Consider the following 18162-nt stretch of genomic DNA (forward strand, 5'->3'; position numbering starts at 1 on the left):
AATGGACCTATTGTTCTCCACCTCTAAACTGAACTCTTTATTATATATGGCTTGAAAGCAAAATACTTTTTGTGGCATTTTTCATCACCATGGCAACACATTGGCCAAGCACCACACCTATAAATAACGGACTGGGCCACGAGAAAAACTTCTTCAGGAAGTTTTCTTGTTAAACTTTAATAAATAATGAATTCAATTTGACTTTCTTTAATTTAGTTAAACATCCTGTTCACATTTCTAGATCAGGCACTGGAGTCAACTGCTTTTACACAAAGGTTAAGACCTTCTAAGCCTTTTACGTATATGGTGACCGTATTTAAACCAATATGAACTGTCCTATGACAGAGTAGCTGGTCGTGGCTGTTTGCTGTCCGCATCTTGGGCCATGTAGTTTTGTCACAGCCAACCAGAACGCAGGGAGCAAATGAATGCTTCTTAAAAGGATAAAAAATGAAAACAACTGAAGGAGCAAAGAATAAATAAAAGGTAGATACTTAAAACTAAATAAAATCTGACACCAAGTATGGAAAATCTGGACATATTTAAAACGTTTGAGGGATAAAAACTGACATGAGTCAGAAATCTGGTAATTAAGCAGATTCCTATGATCCAATTTTCTGTATCTTCCTGTTCATAATTAGGAGAATACAGTGATGTCAAAAAGTATTTGCTCCCTTCCAGATTTCTTTGCTTTTTTGTCACACGTTTCAGATCAAACAAACTTATATCAGAAAAGGATGAATGGAGGACACATAAAAATCAGCTTTAAAAAGCTAAATGGGTTTTAAAATAACTGGTAATGAGTCTTTTACATTACCCACAACTAATTTCACAGTTTAGAGTGAATTATAGAAAACTGAGCTGTTGTTCATTTTGGCCCCCCTCTGATTTAAATCAGAGGGGGGCCAAAATGAGCCTGGGATCCATTTGTGGCCCCTGGGCTGACTCTGGGGAACCCCTTGACTGCAATTCAAGTGTAAAACAAATACAACCTGGCAGCACAGGTGGTTGATGCAGGTAGAGGCTTTTTATTTAATTAGGCCAAACTTATTAGCAACAAATTAAAAGCTTCTTACAATGGAAAATTATAGGTACAACACTAAGTATTTGTCTTTTAATAAACAGTTTTTGATTTTCCTTAATGTTGTAGTAATAAAGTAGTAACACATCTATCAACAGGCTTTTACTCAAAAGTAGAGTTTGTTGCACCCAAATCTGCTTTTAGTTTATTAAACAATCTCAAATCTGGTTCTTAGTCTTTTTATTTTTCAATAAACCCAAAATAATTAGCAAACTAAAGGCCTTTCTTTTAATGAGAGGTGCACAAACCTTCTGGATCTATGGTGATTTACACATCCCTTTTCTACAAAAGAAAAATCTTGCAAGCTCAATTTAATGTTGAGAAGGTAAAAAACGAAAATCCTAAAGTCATTTCTTCTTTAAAGCAGTTCTATTTTTTTGACCCGTGAGACAAAAAGTTTGGATTGCACTCACTTAGATGTTTGCCGTGTCAGTGTAGAAGTTGTTGGTCATACCTGTGCACAAAGCGTTTGCTCTCCAGATAGGCCAGCGCTGTACTGAGCTGATAGGCGAACAGAATGAGAGTGACCAGGTCCAGGCTGTACTTCTTCACCTGAAGGAACGACCGCAGCTACACACAGAAACAAACGCAGAGAGAAACATGAACACATGTTGATACATAGCTCCATTTTAAAGGACAATGTGTCTGTTTAAGATGCCTTAAACACACAGCCTGAGTCGTACCTCTCCAAGCGTGCAGAGCTCCATGATGATCCACACTGGGTTCTCTGTGATCACGCCGATCAGTTTGACAATGTGAGGGTGGTCGAACTGACGCATCGTTACTGGAGAACAAAGACAGTCAAGCACTTCTGAAATGCAGCAGTAAGGAGATGCAGGAACACACAGAGTGAGGTCTCACAGGCTTCTTGGAGGAACTTCTCTCGGACGCTGTCTGTGGTGCAGTTTTTGCAGGTTTTGATGGCAACAGATAGAGGTGTTTTGTCCTGAGGAACACACGTAACACAATGTAGCAGATTCAAATATATATATATATGAGCTTAAATTATCATCAGACATTTGGCATTTGAGCCGGCTTTATAAAATACAATGGCTAACAAATTGAGGTTGTAGGAAATGTTTTATATCACAAGGAAAAGAACAGAAACTACACAAGAGTTGCAACGAACACAGATAAAACGCAGAAATCTGCTGGTAAAATACAGCAGATGCAAACTGAGGTGAGAAGGGAGAAATGAAGCGGTTTAATTTTTCTTTTCTTATTGGCATGAAAGAAAGAGTTCATGACATCTGGAATACTGTATATTAGCCAACAATTATTGCATTCATTGCAGTCATACTAATATTTCCAACACTGACATTACAATTAAAGTATTTTTGTCCCCTACCAAGTTGCAGGGAAGCTAAACACATTTGGTGACCAATGTTTGCATAACTGGGAAAATAATAGAACCATTGACCTGCTGGAAAGCCAAAATGTGTCCATGTTTCAACCATTTGGTTGCTCATCTGAAGTGATGTTGAAGACTTTGGAGGTAGTCCTTCGTCTTTATTAATCCATCCACAAGTTCCACATGTAGTGAAACAGACCCTCAGCATGATGCTGCCACCACCGTGCTTGTCGGTGTGTCCTTGACTCTTCCAAATGTACTTCTTGTCATTCTGACCAATTAGGTCTCTCAACAAACCATAAAACTTTTCTCCCGATGCCATTTGACTTGTCCTTATAGGTGGCAGCAAGTTGTGGTCATAGCTGGAGCTTCTGTGATGGTCGGCATTTTCTCCGTCCATGGTGAAGTAAAACTTACTTCGCTGTAGACAGTAGTTCTAAGATCTTTCAGATCATAATGAGCTTGCACCTTGGTGTTTCCTGGATTATTCCTAAACATTCGAACTATTTTTTACCATCATCTGAGCGAGGAAGAATGTATTGAGAGGATTCAAAGACACAGTTGGGTTTTCCAACAGAACTCTGCTCCTCTCTTCCAGCTGCCGTTTGTGAATGATTAAACTGTTGTTTGTTCAATTTAAACAGAGAGCAACATTTTTTTTTTAAAGTTATTAGTGTTTATACAACACATTTCCATTGGGTGTGTACATTTCAACATACCGGGCAGTTGTAGACTCCTTGGTGAACGTCGCCAAACTGACCCTCTCCGATGCAGTGACCCAACTCTATCCTGTCTCTCTGGATCTCATAGTCCCGTGCTGAGAGGGGAGGACGAGAGGAGAGGACAGAAAACAAGAGGAAGAGGTGAGACCGGCACATCCACGTGTTGTTTTTCATAACAACGAGAGGCTATCACGTTTAAAATGATTCTTTTAGACCACATGTATGAAGCCTGTCCTCTTAGGTAAACCATTCCCACTGGTAATAACAAACAAACCAATCTATTGGCAGGTCCCATGACTCTTTCAACATAAATGCAAAGTTTTTATGGATCATAGACTCAAAGATATGCAAAAGGCTTTATCATCATTACAGATTCCTCATGCAGAGCAGATAATAACCTGGACATCTCAGAAATGAAAGGTTTTTTAAAACAACCAAGTGTAATTTTCCTCCCACTAATAAACAGGTATTAGGCCTGGTCTCTGCCTGCACGTACCAATTTTACAATCAGTGAGTATACTCAAGAATTCAAAGGAACTGCTTAGTTTTGCAGCTAAAAACCACATTCCTTAACACTCGAACTAAAGATCTGCTTCTGAAAATATCAGGAGTTTAACTGGGGTTAGCGGGAAACTTAACAATCTGGATGTTTGTTGTATTGTAAATATTTATTACTGTCCTGGCTCAAAAAGTGTTAACACAGTTTAAACAGTGACCAAAACACATTCCATCTCAAAAGATTTACAGCAATTAATCCATCCTGCAGTGAGAAAGAATGAGCATTGCTTCAAGCATGAAAGAAGCCACAGAGAACTGACACAACCATGACCGTAAATAAAGACATTTGACCAAAGGATGGAGCAATGAGAACCAAACCACCAAACACAAACACAGCACAGTTGTTTAGCTTTTGAAGTCTAAAGCAACTTGATGTTCTCAAATCTGAGATTTTGAAGCAGGACCTGGCTGTTTTTCACGGACTGGCTCACATTGTCAAGTTCAACGGCTAAATTCAACAAACTCACTTCAAAATGGCTCCTGATCAGTTTGCTCCTTCGCCAATTCATACACCATGTTACCCAAAAAGTCCACTTCGTACCCATATATAAACCGTTTCACACCCACGTACTGATATTGTGATGAACTATGGAGATAAAGAATATGAGATACCACCAAGAAATCGGCAAGAGTCAATCTTAATTGGCCTTGACCAATGACCGAATGAAGCTAGCTATTTTCAATATTATTCGTTATATCAACGGAGATATAAAAAGATTTTTATAAGGAAGTTATGTTTTTCACAATATTTTGAGACATGTCTGCAATTCCCACAGGCTGTGAGAGAGCAAGGCTTAAAGCAGGTAACAGGAAGGCTGAATAAAGTACAGAAAGGTTGCTCTGATTTAGCCTTTTGAGTGTTCAACCTCTGTCTTTGATGGAGCATGATGTGTTCAGAAATGTTGGCAGCCTTTAGGAAATCTCAGAGTTACTGGAAGAATCTGCTTTCTCTAACATGGAGACAGCTTTTTTAGTAATGCTAACCACAATAACTACCAATATAAGATAATGAAGCCAGTTAAAGATCAGGAAGCAGGGTTCCTACAGACGTTTAATTACAACATTTCTGACTTTTCCAGACTCAAATTTCTAGAATTTTCAGCATTTTCTATAAAGCTCCAGACATTTGAGTACAACTAATTAACTCTGAATCTGTCTGGATAACAGTCGGGTCTTATTATTGGAGGGTCACTGCTTTTGGGCATCTGGAACAGCTTAGATCAGCTCCACTTCAGAATCTACAGCTCACTGATTATAAAATAAGGATAGGGGATATCCTAGACTAAATGCACATTCTATAAAACAGTTTGTGAATTTTGGCACCTTTTTTAAACTCCTGAAAATAGATGTTTTAGTGCTTTGTTTGGCAATTTAGACCCATTTAAAGTTTCACAGGTCAAGTTAAACCTGAAATGTGAGTTGTCTAGAGACCAAGCGAGTAGTAAAATGGATCTTATTTGATTTTGAATGATAGTAAGTGTAAGAAGAAAAATAGCTTGGAAAACGTAAGAGCTATAATCAGTATCATCACATCAAAACTTTACAAAGACCAGAGAGACTGGTCACAAAAGTTGAATTGATGCATTGCCCTAAATATTCATAAAATTGCTCAGACCTTACATATAATTCAATTTATTTGCAGCTTATTTTACATCACACCCTGTTATCATTGGCCCTGCTTTAAACCCAGTCGATCTGCATGAAATGTGACAGATTAGGACCCTCGATCAAACCCGATTTCCTTACAGCAGACTATCAAATATATTATAAAATGATTTTAAGTGATCAGTTATCAAAGCAGGTACGAAATGTCCCCAAGGTGGGTATAAAATGAAACATGGTTGGTACAAATTCCACGTTTTACCTGAGAAAGTCAGGTCGGAAACAAAATGGCGATGGACCAAAATGACTGGCATCAGTATAAAACATACCAGGTATTTTTTTCCAGGCACCAACAGTGAAAAAAGAAATGTTGAAAGTGATTCCCGGACAAATGTACATAACTATTTAAGCAACCTCAGATTTTAGTGGCTTTATTCAGCAATGTGAAAATCAGGAAAGCGGCACACTTTAACACCCATGTGGTGTAACAATACAGTGAAGTAGGTAGGGCCTGGAAAAAGAAAAACGCTACAAAGGTATTTCATTGGGATATTATAAGAGAGAGGGGTAGTTTTACCTTCAACTACTCCATAGCTCACTGTGTTGGCGGTGAGGGAAAAAAGAGGAAGAAAGACAGATGAAGAGACAGAGGGGAGAGCCAGACTGCTACGTAAAGGTTAAAAAAAGCTCAGAAAACACACACACACACACACACACACACACTTTTTATTTCCTACATTTGGTTAATAAACATACAAAATACAGACACAAACTTAGTAAAAACGCTGGACTGCATCAGACATGTCATTGTAATTTTAGCCATAAGGCCGATAGTTTGACATGAAGACATATACAAACTTAGGAGTAGAGTCAGAAAATAAGCTTAAAGTCTGAAGAAATGCTGATTAGAGGAAGTGACCAAAAAAACTAAAGAAAAAAAAAAAAACAAAGGAAGATAAACATAGCAAGAAAGAAGAACATCGTCTACATTTTAAGTTAGCCATGCAATTAAATAAGTACTTGTACTGACCAAAGCGTCCACTTTAAAGGATATTTGAGCCTAGAGCTCCAGCAGTGGTTACAAACAGAAGTACAGCCAAACACTCCAGCATATTCAGGCTTTTATGGACATATGAATGGATCTGTCACATGTCTCCCCTGAACCACATCTGTACTCTATGATTTTTAACCTCCAACTAATGTCTTTGCTGTTAATAGAAAACGAAATAACCGGCCTAAATTCCATAGGGGCGCTCTAACCAAATGTGGTTTATTGCAACTTATATGTTGTTGCGAGCGTGCCTAATGGAAAACGACTCATGCCGCTGCACAATGAAATGGAGGGATATGACAGATGTTTCGTTAATTTTGTTCCTGTTGAAACAGAAGCTTGATTCTTTCGTGAACATTCCTTCAGCTGCTCGTGCAAATCATGCAAAGATAGAAAAATAAAAACTTACTTGAGGGCATGGTGTACGTGTCCTCTTCATCAACTATCTCTGCATAGTCATCAGTCTCTGCAAGGTTACAAATGAAACAATATAAAAATACTACAACTAGCTCACAATACGACTCACATGTGAATGAGCTGACTTTACAACTGAAGACAAAGCTTAAAAATGAAGGAAGTCCAGCTCAAAGCAACACCCTCGTTGCTTCTCACCATCCTTCCAGCCCTCCCTTTCTCTCTCTCCTTCACACACAAACACTTGGCAGATCGCGTCAGCTGAGCATGTGTTGGGAATATCTGTCTGTGTGAGAGCAGCTGGATCGCAGGGAGTTACCTCGGTGGAGCAGGAGCAGGAGGAGTAGAGGGAACGCAACAATAACGAAAGAAATGAGGGAGAAACCTAAACAAGAGCTAAAACAGTTGGGAAACGGGTAATTAGGATGAAATCAGTGAAGGGTGAAGCAGATAAGACAAGATAGAAATAGGAGGGGGGGTGAGAGCAAGGCCAGCAGGAAAAAGACATGGAAAAGATGGACCGACTCAGTCCAAACAGATGGTGGTGTTTAAAATAAAATCAGCGTGCAGGCTCAGCTGTTGGAACATCTGCTGCCCTGAACTTCTCACAGTTCTGCTAAGGATTCATCAGGCTCAGTGGGTCTCTGACAAATTTATGTTAAATAAGCCTGTGGCTGATTTTTCTCCTGAAGAATCTTGAAAGAGCAACATGAGAAATAACAACAAGACAATGAGTTAAATGAGGCAGGCGAGGCAGCACAAGTAATACACTGAAGAATGGGTAATCTATTTGCTACAAAAACGTTCAGGAAACGTGTTTTTAAGCTACAGCTGCTGCTCTTCAGACCATTCTCATTTATTATAGACAGACTTAGACAGATTTAGAGGCACCCCTGGTAAAAACGTGTAAAAAGTATTTGATTTGGGGAATTTTATTCAGTGGATAAAAAATAAAGCCCATGTTAAAAAAGAAATGGTTTTTAACACAATCACCAGCAGCATAATTAGTAAAGGTGCACCGATTGCAGTTTTCTGGCCAATCACCGATTACCAATCTTTAAAAAGGCTGACCTGCAGATTCCAATTTTGGCCGATCCCGAAGTCCTTTATAACTGATACTGTCAGTTATAAAGGTTATGAAGGTCACAACACACCTTGTCTTACATCTTATGCTGTCAACAGTTGTGAAGCGCGCACGTGCAGACGTGACCTGGTAGGCAGGTCCGTCAGTCAGTCCTCTCTCACAGCAGAGCAAAAGTGGACAGTGGGTGATTTTCAGACCTTTGCGAAGGTAGATAAGATTGGTGGATCAGATCAGTTTCACATGTAAGCATCGGTCGATCACCAAAATTAAGGAAATCGGGGCCAATTTCTAACATCCCTTTTGAAATAAACGTGAATGAAGCATTCATTACATTTTATTTAGATTTTTAAGTGGATCAGAGTTTCTATAAATATCAAATTCTTAGTCTATGACTTCCTGTTTGCTTCCCTGAGCTTTAAAAATATGACACTACATGGAGACCTATTTCTGTCATCCACTGGTCAGTGGGTAGAACCGTTATCTTGACACTGCAACGAGAATGGTAAAGATGGTAAAAAAATATCTCCAAAGCGCACTTTTAGAGAACTACACATAAATTTTGGGGTTATACAAGTTTCCATAACAACCATTTACAAACTGTCTACTTAAATGTATTTTCTGTACTACCATAGATGTCTTTAGTCTGCTAAACACTACTTTAACTGATGCTATGTGCTTTGGCCAAATTAGATTAAGATTTAGTTTTTCTGCATCCAACTCCCCAGATGGGTCTGGTGTAAAACACATAAATAAATATATAAGTGGAAAAACACCGGATGCCCACTGTTAAGTAGGGTGAAGGATCCATCATGCTGTGGGAATGCTTCTCATGCATTGCATGTCTGCAGATTGCAATTAAAAATATGGTGGCCTTTAACAGTAAACTGAAAATGGGTCATTTTTGGAACATTCAGCAGGATAATGATGCAGAATATGTGCCCAAATCAAAACACAAATGTTCATTAAACATAAAATCAATCTTCCTTCATGGACATATAAATCTTATAGAAAATCTGTAGGGTGAGCTGAAGAGAAGAGAACATAGCGAAGAATCCAGGACTCTGGATGATCTAGAGAGGTTGTGCAGATAGGAACAATCAAAGATGCCTCTCAATTTATTCCCCAGGCTTATGATATGTTATAGAAAAAGACAAGATGCTGTCCTGTTGTACAAAGTATTGAGAGCAGGGTTGATAATACTGGCAAGTTTGTTAAAGAAGTAAAAATTTTTTCTCCACTACATAAATATAAAGTGATATAAATATATTACTCCTTACAATTATTAGTGCGCAATAAAATATTTAGTTTAAGGCTTTTCACACCTAAATGTGTTTGTGTCTGTTTTTACACACTATAAACTCATTACTTTGTATGATTTGAAATATTACATCAAAGATGTGGATCTTCATGTGCCAGATGTCTCCAGAGAATTTGGCCACAGATCTGACCAGTGTTTAGTTCTACATGGCCAGGGATGAACTCTAAACAGAGATCAACGTTTCTGTTCTGTCTGTTTCAGCTTGCAGCAGAGAGGATTAACATGTTTCTGTGTCTAACTGTGTTTAGCTCCTTTTAGCCAGGAATGCACCAACCATAGAATCCAGCAAACCTCTCCCTGCTCTGCTCGATAAGTGTGTCGGTGAACAAGAGAGCACGTTTCGCCTTGTGTGTGTCTGTTTGAATGTCTGGTTGTTCAGCAAGAAAGGGAAACCTTAACAAAAATTGCTGGTTTACAAATTCTGCTTTTTGTGATATTTGTTTTAGGAATAAAGCGGACATATTTATACTTTGTGGTATTGAATTTTCAAAATGATCAAAAAAGGCCAATTCTATGTAGCAAGAAAGCTTAGTTATGCAGTAGTCGGTGACTTAACCATGAATATTATTGTTTTTTTTTTTACTTTGCTTGAACCACAGTTCATCTACATAAAAGAGCACACTGCTATTGCTAAAGTTGTAGGAATGTAAGCATCACTTCAAGCCGTGCACCAAAATACACATGCTACCCAATCCCTGGAGGGTGCAGCCAGCGTGCAGCCGGAGCTGGACAAGAAAGAAAGAACAACACAGAGATTGATAAACAACAGTGTAACTTTACCGTCCCCGCTAAGGTCTTCTGTGAGGTCCAGGAGAGCATGCAGGAAATGGGACAGCAGAAGAGAGATGGCAGCAGGACGGAAGAGAGAGAAACCGAGGGCAGAGCAGAGAAGAGGACAAAAAAAATGAAACAGAGGTTAGAGCATGACAAGTCAACAACTGTGCAAGCCGTTAGTTAGAATTCAAACTCTTTAACTTTCATTAATACACTGCAGACTCATGGTGCAGTCAGTAAAAGACTCTCTCCAAAGCAGAGTAAAGGTGGAGTCATTTCATGCAAGCCATTTGAATCCACATATGGGGACACTGAAGGCTTATACTTCAATTTTACCTACTTACCAAACATATTTAACATATACAGCCTAAATGGGCTTTAGCTGAGCACATTCAAATCGCAACAGAAGGAAACATTTGGGACCCAACATTTCTTCCTACTCTGTATTCCCCGTAGAACACTCAATAACAGTTTATGGGTCAAATCTTGTCTACGGTGACCCACTACTGCTTTATCAGGGCTCGGAGTTTGTCACAATTTCTTTTTGCTCACTTGCTTTTTTAGAATGGACAACAGGTTCTTGATGAGATTAAAACCTGGGGAGCTGAACTTGAACTATGCTTCTAAGTAGTAGGGCAGTAATTTTAGTCTCCAGATATGTTACACTGGAAGAGAAATACCCCAAATGATTCTCAGCTGTGACTGCAGCGAAAGGCGGTTCTACAAAGCATTGACTTGTGGGGATTTAATGCAATTACATGCCATGGTTTTCAGATACTGTAAACGATTTCTTTCCACTACACAGATATACACTAGTTTGTGATCATCTACCCCTAACAACACAATAAAACATACTAAAGTTTGCAATTGTAAAGCAACAAAATGGGAAAAAGTTTAAGCACTATGAATACAGACGATAGCAGCTACAGTAAAAATAAAAACCGTAACTTCCGAGGATAAGTTCACCCTGCTGTTCAGAAAAAGGTTCAACAAAGACACAGCTGCTGTCCCGATTCACTCTGAGCTGTCCTGGCGATGGCTGCCAAAACCACAGATTGAGACACCGAGTGACACGCTGTCCCATTCAGGATGTCACCAACCGACCCGTAAATACATCAGATGGAAACAATCATCTAAAAACAAAACATTGTCACACACACAAATAATTCCAGCGTAACATTTTGAAGCTACTGATTAAACATCTCGAAGCTGTTTAGACAACATTGGATCCATTTTAAAGGTTAAACACATGAGACATGGACCAGAGCAGGAGGTGGCTAAGCAGAACCCTTACAGGACAATTTGACTACTTTAACAAAGATTGTTTGTCTAAACAAAGAGCTGCACAATATATCAAAACACAATATTTATTGCAGTATTAATTTGTGCAATTATCGTGATTGAACAGGTCTGCTTGGGTGAAATCTTTGGTAGGATTTATTTAAAGTGCCGACCATGTAAATTCTGCATGTCAGCAATAGATTTGACATGTTAGACAGACTTTCACAACCTTTTACCTTCTTTTTATTTTGTGCTGAAGTTTGTTTTGGGAGAAATGCAATGGTTTTATGCAATAATGGTACACTGATTAATTTCTGTAAAACTATTAACACCAGAGCAAGCAAGCAAAACAAATGCTGCTTTGTATTGAAGAGTCTTTAAAAGTTGGAATGCAGTGACTCAAACTGTTACGCCATAAACCATTTGAGCATTACATCAGAGAAAGAAAGTTTAAATATTCCTGCCAAAAAACATTTATACTGCAATCTCTTTCCAGCCCAGTAAAGGCCTATAAATCAGGCAACAAAAGCTAAGATTTTATGTGTTTTCCATAAGTAATGAAAGTAACTTTCTTTACAGGCTCCCGGTGCCTATATTGTGTCTCCCTTTAAGTCCAAGAACCACAGTGGTAGGGTCAGAAATGTCACTCCACCACATCAAATTTTTATGCACATGCTCTTCTACTAACTATCCAAAGAGAGTCGGTGATACCATTGGGCGGCGAGTCTGAACAGAAGACAAAGGGGAGGAGGAAACGTCGCGCCTTGGTTGGCTTGGGGGACGTCGATGTTACTAGATCTTCACCCAATCGGATGGGGGAAGAGGATGACAGAGTGAGAGGAAAAAACAAAAGAGTGAATGGATGTGAGGAAAACAAGTAAGGAGGATGGAAACAAACGACAGCAGGAAAAGAGAGAGGGAAAGGAAGTCTCTACGGCATCCAAAAAGCATATGTTGGAGGAAATGGAAAGAAGATGTAGTACGCATGGTTTCGTGGCTTACCAGAGACAGAGATTGCTCTTACTCCACTCCGGACTGCCTCTAACTTTTTCTCATTGTTGGAAAGTCTAAACAGAAAAATGAGAGAACAACACTTCAGGCAACATACAAACAACAAAAAATATTCTCAGTCCCAGAGAAACTGAGAAAGATCCTGAGCGATTCCAAAGTGAGCTTATATAAACATTAAACAGCTGCAGCATGTTCCAGTTCCCACACGCAGCTCACTGAAGTGGAAAAAGGAAACCATGACTATGACTGGCTGTAGACTAATCCTTACGGTTTCTCTTCTCTTCTGTGGTCGGCTGTTCTGTGTCAGCTGAGCTCTACTAAAGAGTTAACATCACTGATTAAAGTGGGAATGAGAAAAGAGAAGCAGGGAGCAAAGCGAGAGGAAGGAGGAGACTAAGAGCGTTCAAAGACCCAGAGTGGAAAATATTTGGCTTCCTTCTTTATCTCCTTATTTGACCAAGGAAACAGAGCATGGGGCAGAGATTTAGGTTGAAAAGTAAGCAAAACTACTCCTTGAAGTTCAACAAGAAACAGTGAAATGTGTACACCGTGAAGTGTAGGCTCCACATAATAATCTAATCCTCAAAGAGTTGGATCTTTGATTGAAATGTTGATAAACGCAAACTGCAATTACTGGTACATCATTAGACACTTAGAATTAACTTGCAATGAGCATTTCTGTACAGTTTTCCATGTCAAATTCCAACGTTTCCACACTGAAAGTGGATGGATGGATGGATTAAAAGACAGCACTTGAACCAGGTTTTTGAGCTGCACCCCCTCCTCCCTCATGGCTCTGTTGCTGTACCAGGGGCATGAAACCTGACGTAAGGTTGAAAGTCTGATCATAGACGTGGGGGATGCTGATATTTGCCTTCAGTGTGGGGTGGATGCACCCGAGGGGGTGTAGGAGACCCAGCCGACTCTCACTCCTCATTTCTCTGTTACCACGGCCATTTAATCTGATGCTGAAATCCTTGCAACAAATTCACAAGACCTTTCAGCAAGTGCAACTTCCTTTCATTTCCAGTTCATTCCCAGTGTGATTGGGTTATCAAGCAACAAGTGTTGTCACTGAACATGAAAAGAAAAGCTGAGTGTTTCTGAAGTAAACACGCAGATGGGCTTAAAACAGGAACATATACGAGTTATAGTGCAGTGTAGAGTTGTTTATGGTATGTGTTTTGCTCTGACTAATCTCTGTTTACCACAAATTCTTCAGTAAACTAGAACATTTTGTTTCACCTTGTTCTCCCTGTTTGTCAATGATAATAAGCCACAATACGCAGGTTAAGAAGAATCAAAAAACATCTTAATGGAAATTAGGAACTTGTGTCCTTTTGGGAAACACCCAAACATAGTTCTCTGGAAAAGTGTTGAAACAGACTCAGCTTCAAATGCCCAAACATGTACATTTTCTAGTCGGATGCTTTTAAAGGAAACAACCATGAAGTGTTGATGTTGAGCAACACTCATCTTCCAAGGAAATTAATATTTTCCAAGGACTATTTGCAAATTTTTCTGCAGAAAAATAAACCAATTAACCAAGCCCTTTGCATCAGGTGTGCTGATTTAAAACTGTAAGATCAAACGGACTGGTAAACCTCCAGGAATATTCTGCTTTGGTACAAATGTAAAGTCTTTGAAAGCTTTGAAAGGAGGCACAAAAAGAAGAAGACGGATTCAGGGACTTACTTTGGGATGGAAGGCAGAGCTCTCTCTCCCTCTAGAGGACAAAAGCAAACACTGCAGTAAAAAACATAAACTGACCGTGCAGAAATAAAACTCACTTTATTTTTCTGTACATATTAAAACATTCAGAGAACAATTAAATATGATTGGAATCTGTCTTTGAGTAGTTCAGTGTTTCACAGAGAAAGAAAATCAGCAACACTTAGAAAAAGCTGCTATTTATTTACGAAGGATTTTACAGTTACACAATTAAAAGAATATTGTTATTTAGGGAATATTATCAACTACTCTATTTGTCCCTTGGTGGCGTTGTCTGAATGTAGCAACTTAAATTAAATTAAACAGACAAAATACCCTCTCCATCATGAGGAAAAGAGTTAATCGTTTTTAAATTCAAATATTAATTTCTAGTAAACAAGTTGCTGTTATAGTACAAATTAATAAAAATATAATATAAATATCACTAATAATTTTAGGCAAATGATTGCTGAAGAGTTAAAACATTGCTGATGCTCAAGGAGAAATTAGGATTTTTTGGGTAAAGATTATTTTTTGTATATTCTGATCAATAAAAACTCCAAAATAAAAGCTTTAAACTTATACTTGTAAATGAACAGACTGTAAAGTAGACTGAAAAGTATCTCTAAGACAGGAAAAAATTAAAACCTTTTTGTAAATTAATACATTTGATTTGATTTCCACTCAAAAAAATAAAAAATAAAAAGAGTAGTTTTTTGTCATTTTACCAAAAGTCAAAGCAGGGCGAGGTATAAAAAGGTTACAGCAGGTCTGATTGGGGTGTATCCAATGCCGATCTGATCCCTGTAAGTTAAAATTTCTATGTAGTTTTCTGCACCTACCTTTCTGTACTCTGGCAATGAACGAGTGGGTTTCCATAGAGACGAGCCGACAGTAACCGTCAATCAAGTCCGCCAAGTTTTCCGCCGTGGTGAGCGATGCCGTCGTGACTGTGAGAGGCTGCATGGGCAAACACGAACACACAATAGAGGGCCTGTTAACCAGAGCCATTATCTCTCTCTCTCTCTCACACACACACACACACACACACTCTTGTTTTGCTATATGTAGTGAGGACCATGTGTTGACTTCCATTGATTTTCAGTCATTTTCAACCCTTTCTATGCCCTAACCCTGACAATAACCCTAAACCTAACTATTACCAGTGCATGCCTAACCCTAACCTTAACCTAAACTCAATTCACATCTTAGTCCTAAACCTAACCGTTAGCAAAATAGGTCGTGAGGACCAGCAAAATGTCCTCACTTTGGTACAAACGGTCCTCAATCAGATGGTGAAATCGGGAAAATGGTTCTCACTGTGATGCCAAGACAGGAACACACACACACACAAATAATCTATTAATACACAGAAAGTTTAATCCGTGCGGTTTCCAGCTGCCCCTTTTACACCAGGGAGAACTATTCTCATACTAACAATGTGTTTGGAAATCCAATGCTTCAAAGGTCAATAAAGACAAGTTAATCAAAGCATTTTTCAGATATTAAGCATGGAGTGGCATGCTTTTTCTCCCCCACAGTGATTAACCTCTAGGGACCAGAATAATAGCGTGAACGGCTGATTAAATATCATGTAACTCAGTGAAGGACAGCTTTGGAGGAACCAGACAGAAGGATCTTTGACCATTCCTGTCCAGATGTTCCAACCCTCATTCCCGTTTTATTCTCTCTTCTCCTCAGCTCATCCACAGGCCTTCAACAGGATTCAAGTTTGAGAACTAAGATAGACTCCACGTTTACATTTGTGAGAGTAAGAAAGAAAAGGCTTTTTCCTGCCGGGCCTCCGAAACAACTAGCTTCAAATGTCACTGACATCCAGTCACTGACTGGATGTAATCTGCTGGGTTTCCTTAGATAGATAAACTTTTTATCCAATTTGAATAAATAACTGAATCTGACTGCACTGTTCAACCCCCCAACCATCCTGCTAATTGTGCATGGCAGTGAATATTAGCTTGGGTCCAGTTTTAGAACTAAATTGGTTCATATTACAGACGGGACGTCATTACATTTTTCAGAATGAGATCAGCAATAAAAATGCATTTATTTGAATGCTTTTTAAACCTATAATAAATGTCACTGATAATGTACATTAAATACAATTTTTAACTGTTGGATATCAGAACATTTATGTTAAGTCAATTAAATGAAGTCTTTTTGGATTTTAAATCACCAATTTTCTTCAGCATGTAAAACGGAAAGAAAATAGTTTGGGAATCGTTTTCTAATGTTTTCACTAAATAAAAGGAAGAAATCCACTGCCTGTTCTTTCAATCTCAGGAATGATGGGGGAACATTATTACAGGAGAATAGGAGACATGAACTACACGTCTTACCTCGGCAGCCCCGGCTACATTCAGCTGTAGCATGCCCTTCCTGTCTTTCTCCTCCATAGCCGAGTACTGGATGGACTGGACCTGGTTAAAGTTTGCTAAATGTGTGGGCTGGAACAGAGAAGCACAGGGAAAAATAGAACGGTAGAAATTCACAAATATAAAACCTTTTGATCTATTTTACAATGATTATGACAGATAGATGGTCAGCCTGCTGAAATCCACAATGCCTTGCACAACTACTTCTCCATCTTACCCACTAACCCATGTGACAGACCCAACACAAGGCAGAGAATAGTTGTGAAATGCATTTTTACTTACTGTTGATCCCTTATCAGTGAGGTAACTGATGCCTTCTTCTGGCCCGATGGCTAACTCTACCTGGATCACCCAACTGGACTGTAAGAGAAAGAAAAGCAGAGACTAAAGCATCTCCAGCTGGTTGCATGCAGGACCTAATGCCACCAAAAGGGGTCAATCTAACACAGATCTGCAGGACAGAGGGACACCAAGCCTGGCTTCTAAAGGATGACTTGGGAGACACCTACCCCGAGGGCACATTTAAAGAACTCCTTGTCGAATCGGTAGATTGGTGCAAGTATCTCCAAGAACTTGAGGATGCACTGCTCATCGTTGAGATTCGCCACCTGCTTGAAGGTTTGCTGAATCAGCTTTCGGAGAGCTTTAGCCTAGAGAGAAGCAGGAATAGGAAACACGGTAAAGTGAACACTTTGTTTAAACTGTTATGTAGCTGATGCATCAAAAAATACATAAATAAAATCTGTGCTTGACAGGATGAGGTGGAAGTGGCAGTATTGAATGTACAGTGACAGACATTGATTAAGTAATAGTCCACTCCGTTTTCAATTAAACTGACCTCTGCACTTCATTCACAGCTCGATCAATTGCTAAACAAAGGCGCACTGACACCGTTACCCAATTTAGTGACAGTTTAAATTAAAGAAACAAATCTTTCCAGAGTAGATTGTAGAGTCGACCTAAAAACGATATGTTTTTCTTAAGTGTGCGCTACGCCACCACAGAGCAGACAGATGGCAGCAAATCCATCTGGGAACAAAAATATGTGATTTACGATCCTATCTGTTGTTGATGAGTGTACAAATAAGTATGATCAACACACTTACAGTCATGCTTCACATGCAACCAAATGCAGCTCAGAAGGCTGACACACGTGGTCTGGAAGAACTTGCATGCATAATTTGAAATGATGCATTTGAAATAATGACAGAATCATTCACATTATGATTGAGAGACAACCTCTATGTTATTTAACTTATTTTCTGCATGTACACTAGGCCAATCTAATGTGAAAACTGGTTGCACTGGATTTTCTTTAAGGGTGTCAGAGTAAACTGGGCTGAACACAAATGCAAAACAGATTTCAGATTTGTATTTCTAAAAACTTTAAAAAAAAAAAACAAATATTCTTCTTGTTTAACAATAATGCGCTATTTCAGGTTGAACCATCACATTACCTCTTAATAAAACACACTGGTTTGTGGTTGTAACGACAAAATGCAGAAATGTGCATTAAAACGTTTTCAAAGCGGTGTAGTATAAATGCATTATTCCACTGTAAATACTGTAAGGACAACAGTTTTAGGCAATACAGAGCGCCGCTGCCAGCTGTCCAGCCGCTAAGCCTGAGGGAATCAACAAATCAACAACTTCACACACACACACACACACACACACACACACACACACACACTTCTCAACAATGTCCCAGAGTTCACACTACAACAATGGCAGATGTGAGAAAACACTCAGGATTGCATGTTTTTGAGTGCTCCTCATGCTCCAGATGAGATTGCTGTTGTAATTCCTAGA

At 39.0% G+C, this 18162-nt stretch overlaps 1 protein-coding gene across 18 annotated transcripts in view; it reads right to left on the reverse strand.

Moving 5' to 3' along the window:
• Positions 1-18162, reverse strand: part of ptk2aa (protein tyrosine kinase 2aa) — a 77970-nt gene that overhangs the window by 16428 nt on the left and 43380 nt on the right. For 5 of the 18 annotated variants that reach the window (XM_047383018.1, XM_047383011.1, XM_047383004.1 and 2 more), the window contains 14 exons: positions 16860-17000; positions 16633-16710; positions 16315-16422; positions 14800-14917; positions 13943-13973; positions 12239-12303; positions 11948-12034; positions 9962-9979; positions 6775-6831; positions 5892-5912; positions 3152-3249; positions 1943-2027; positions 1765-1865; positions 1536-1651 (listed from right to left, as the gene is read on the reverse strand). In XM_047383018.1, the coding sequence (XP_047238974.1) occupies positions 1536-1651; positions 1765-1865; positions 1943-2027; positions 3152-3249; positions 5892-5912; positions 6775-6831; positions 9962-9979; positions 11948-12034; positions 12239-12303; positions 13943-13973; positions 14800-14917; positions 16315-16422; positions 16633-16710; positions 16860-17000 (1124 nt within the window). The remainder of the gene's footprint in view (positions 1-1535; positions 1652-1764; positions 1866-1942; positions 2028-3151; positions 3250-5891; positions 5913-6774; positions 6832-9961; positions 9980-11947; positions 12035-12238; positions 12304-13942; positions 13974-14799; positions 14918-16314; positions 16423-16632; positions 16711-16859; positions 17001-18162) is intronic. The other 13 variants (XM_047383015.1, XM_047383022.1, XM_047383017.1 and 10 more) reach the window with 11 other exon arrangements.

This window comes from Girardinichthys multiradiatus, chromosome 13, assembly GCF_021462225.1.
Source record: "Girardinichthys multiradiatus isolate DD_20200921_A chromosome 13, DD_fGirMul_XY1, whole genome shotgun sequence".
Classification (NCBI taxonomy): domain Eukaryota; kingdom Metazoa; phylum Chordata; class Actinopteri; order Cyprinodontiformes; family Goodeidae; genus Girardinichthys; species Girardinichthys multiradiatus.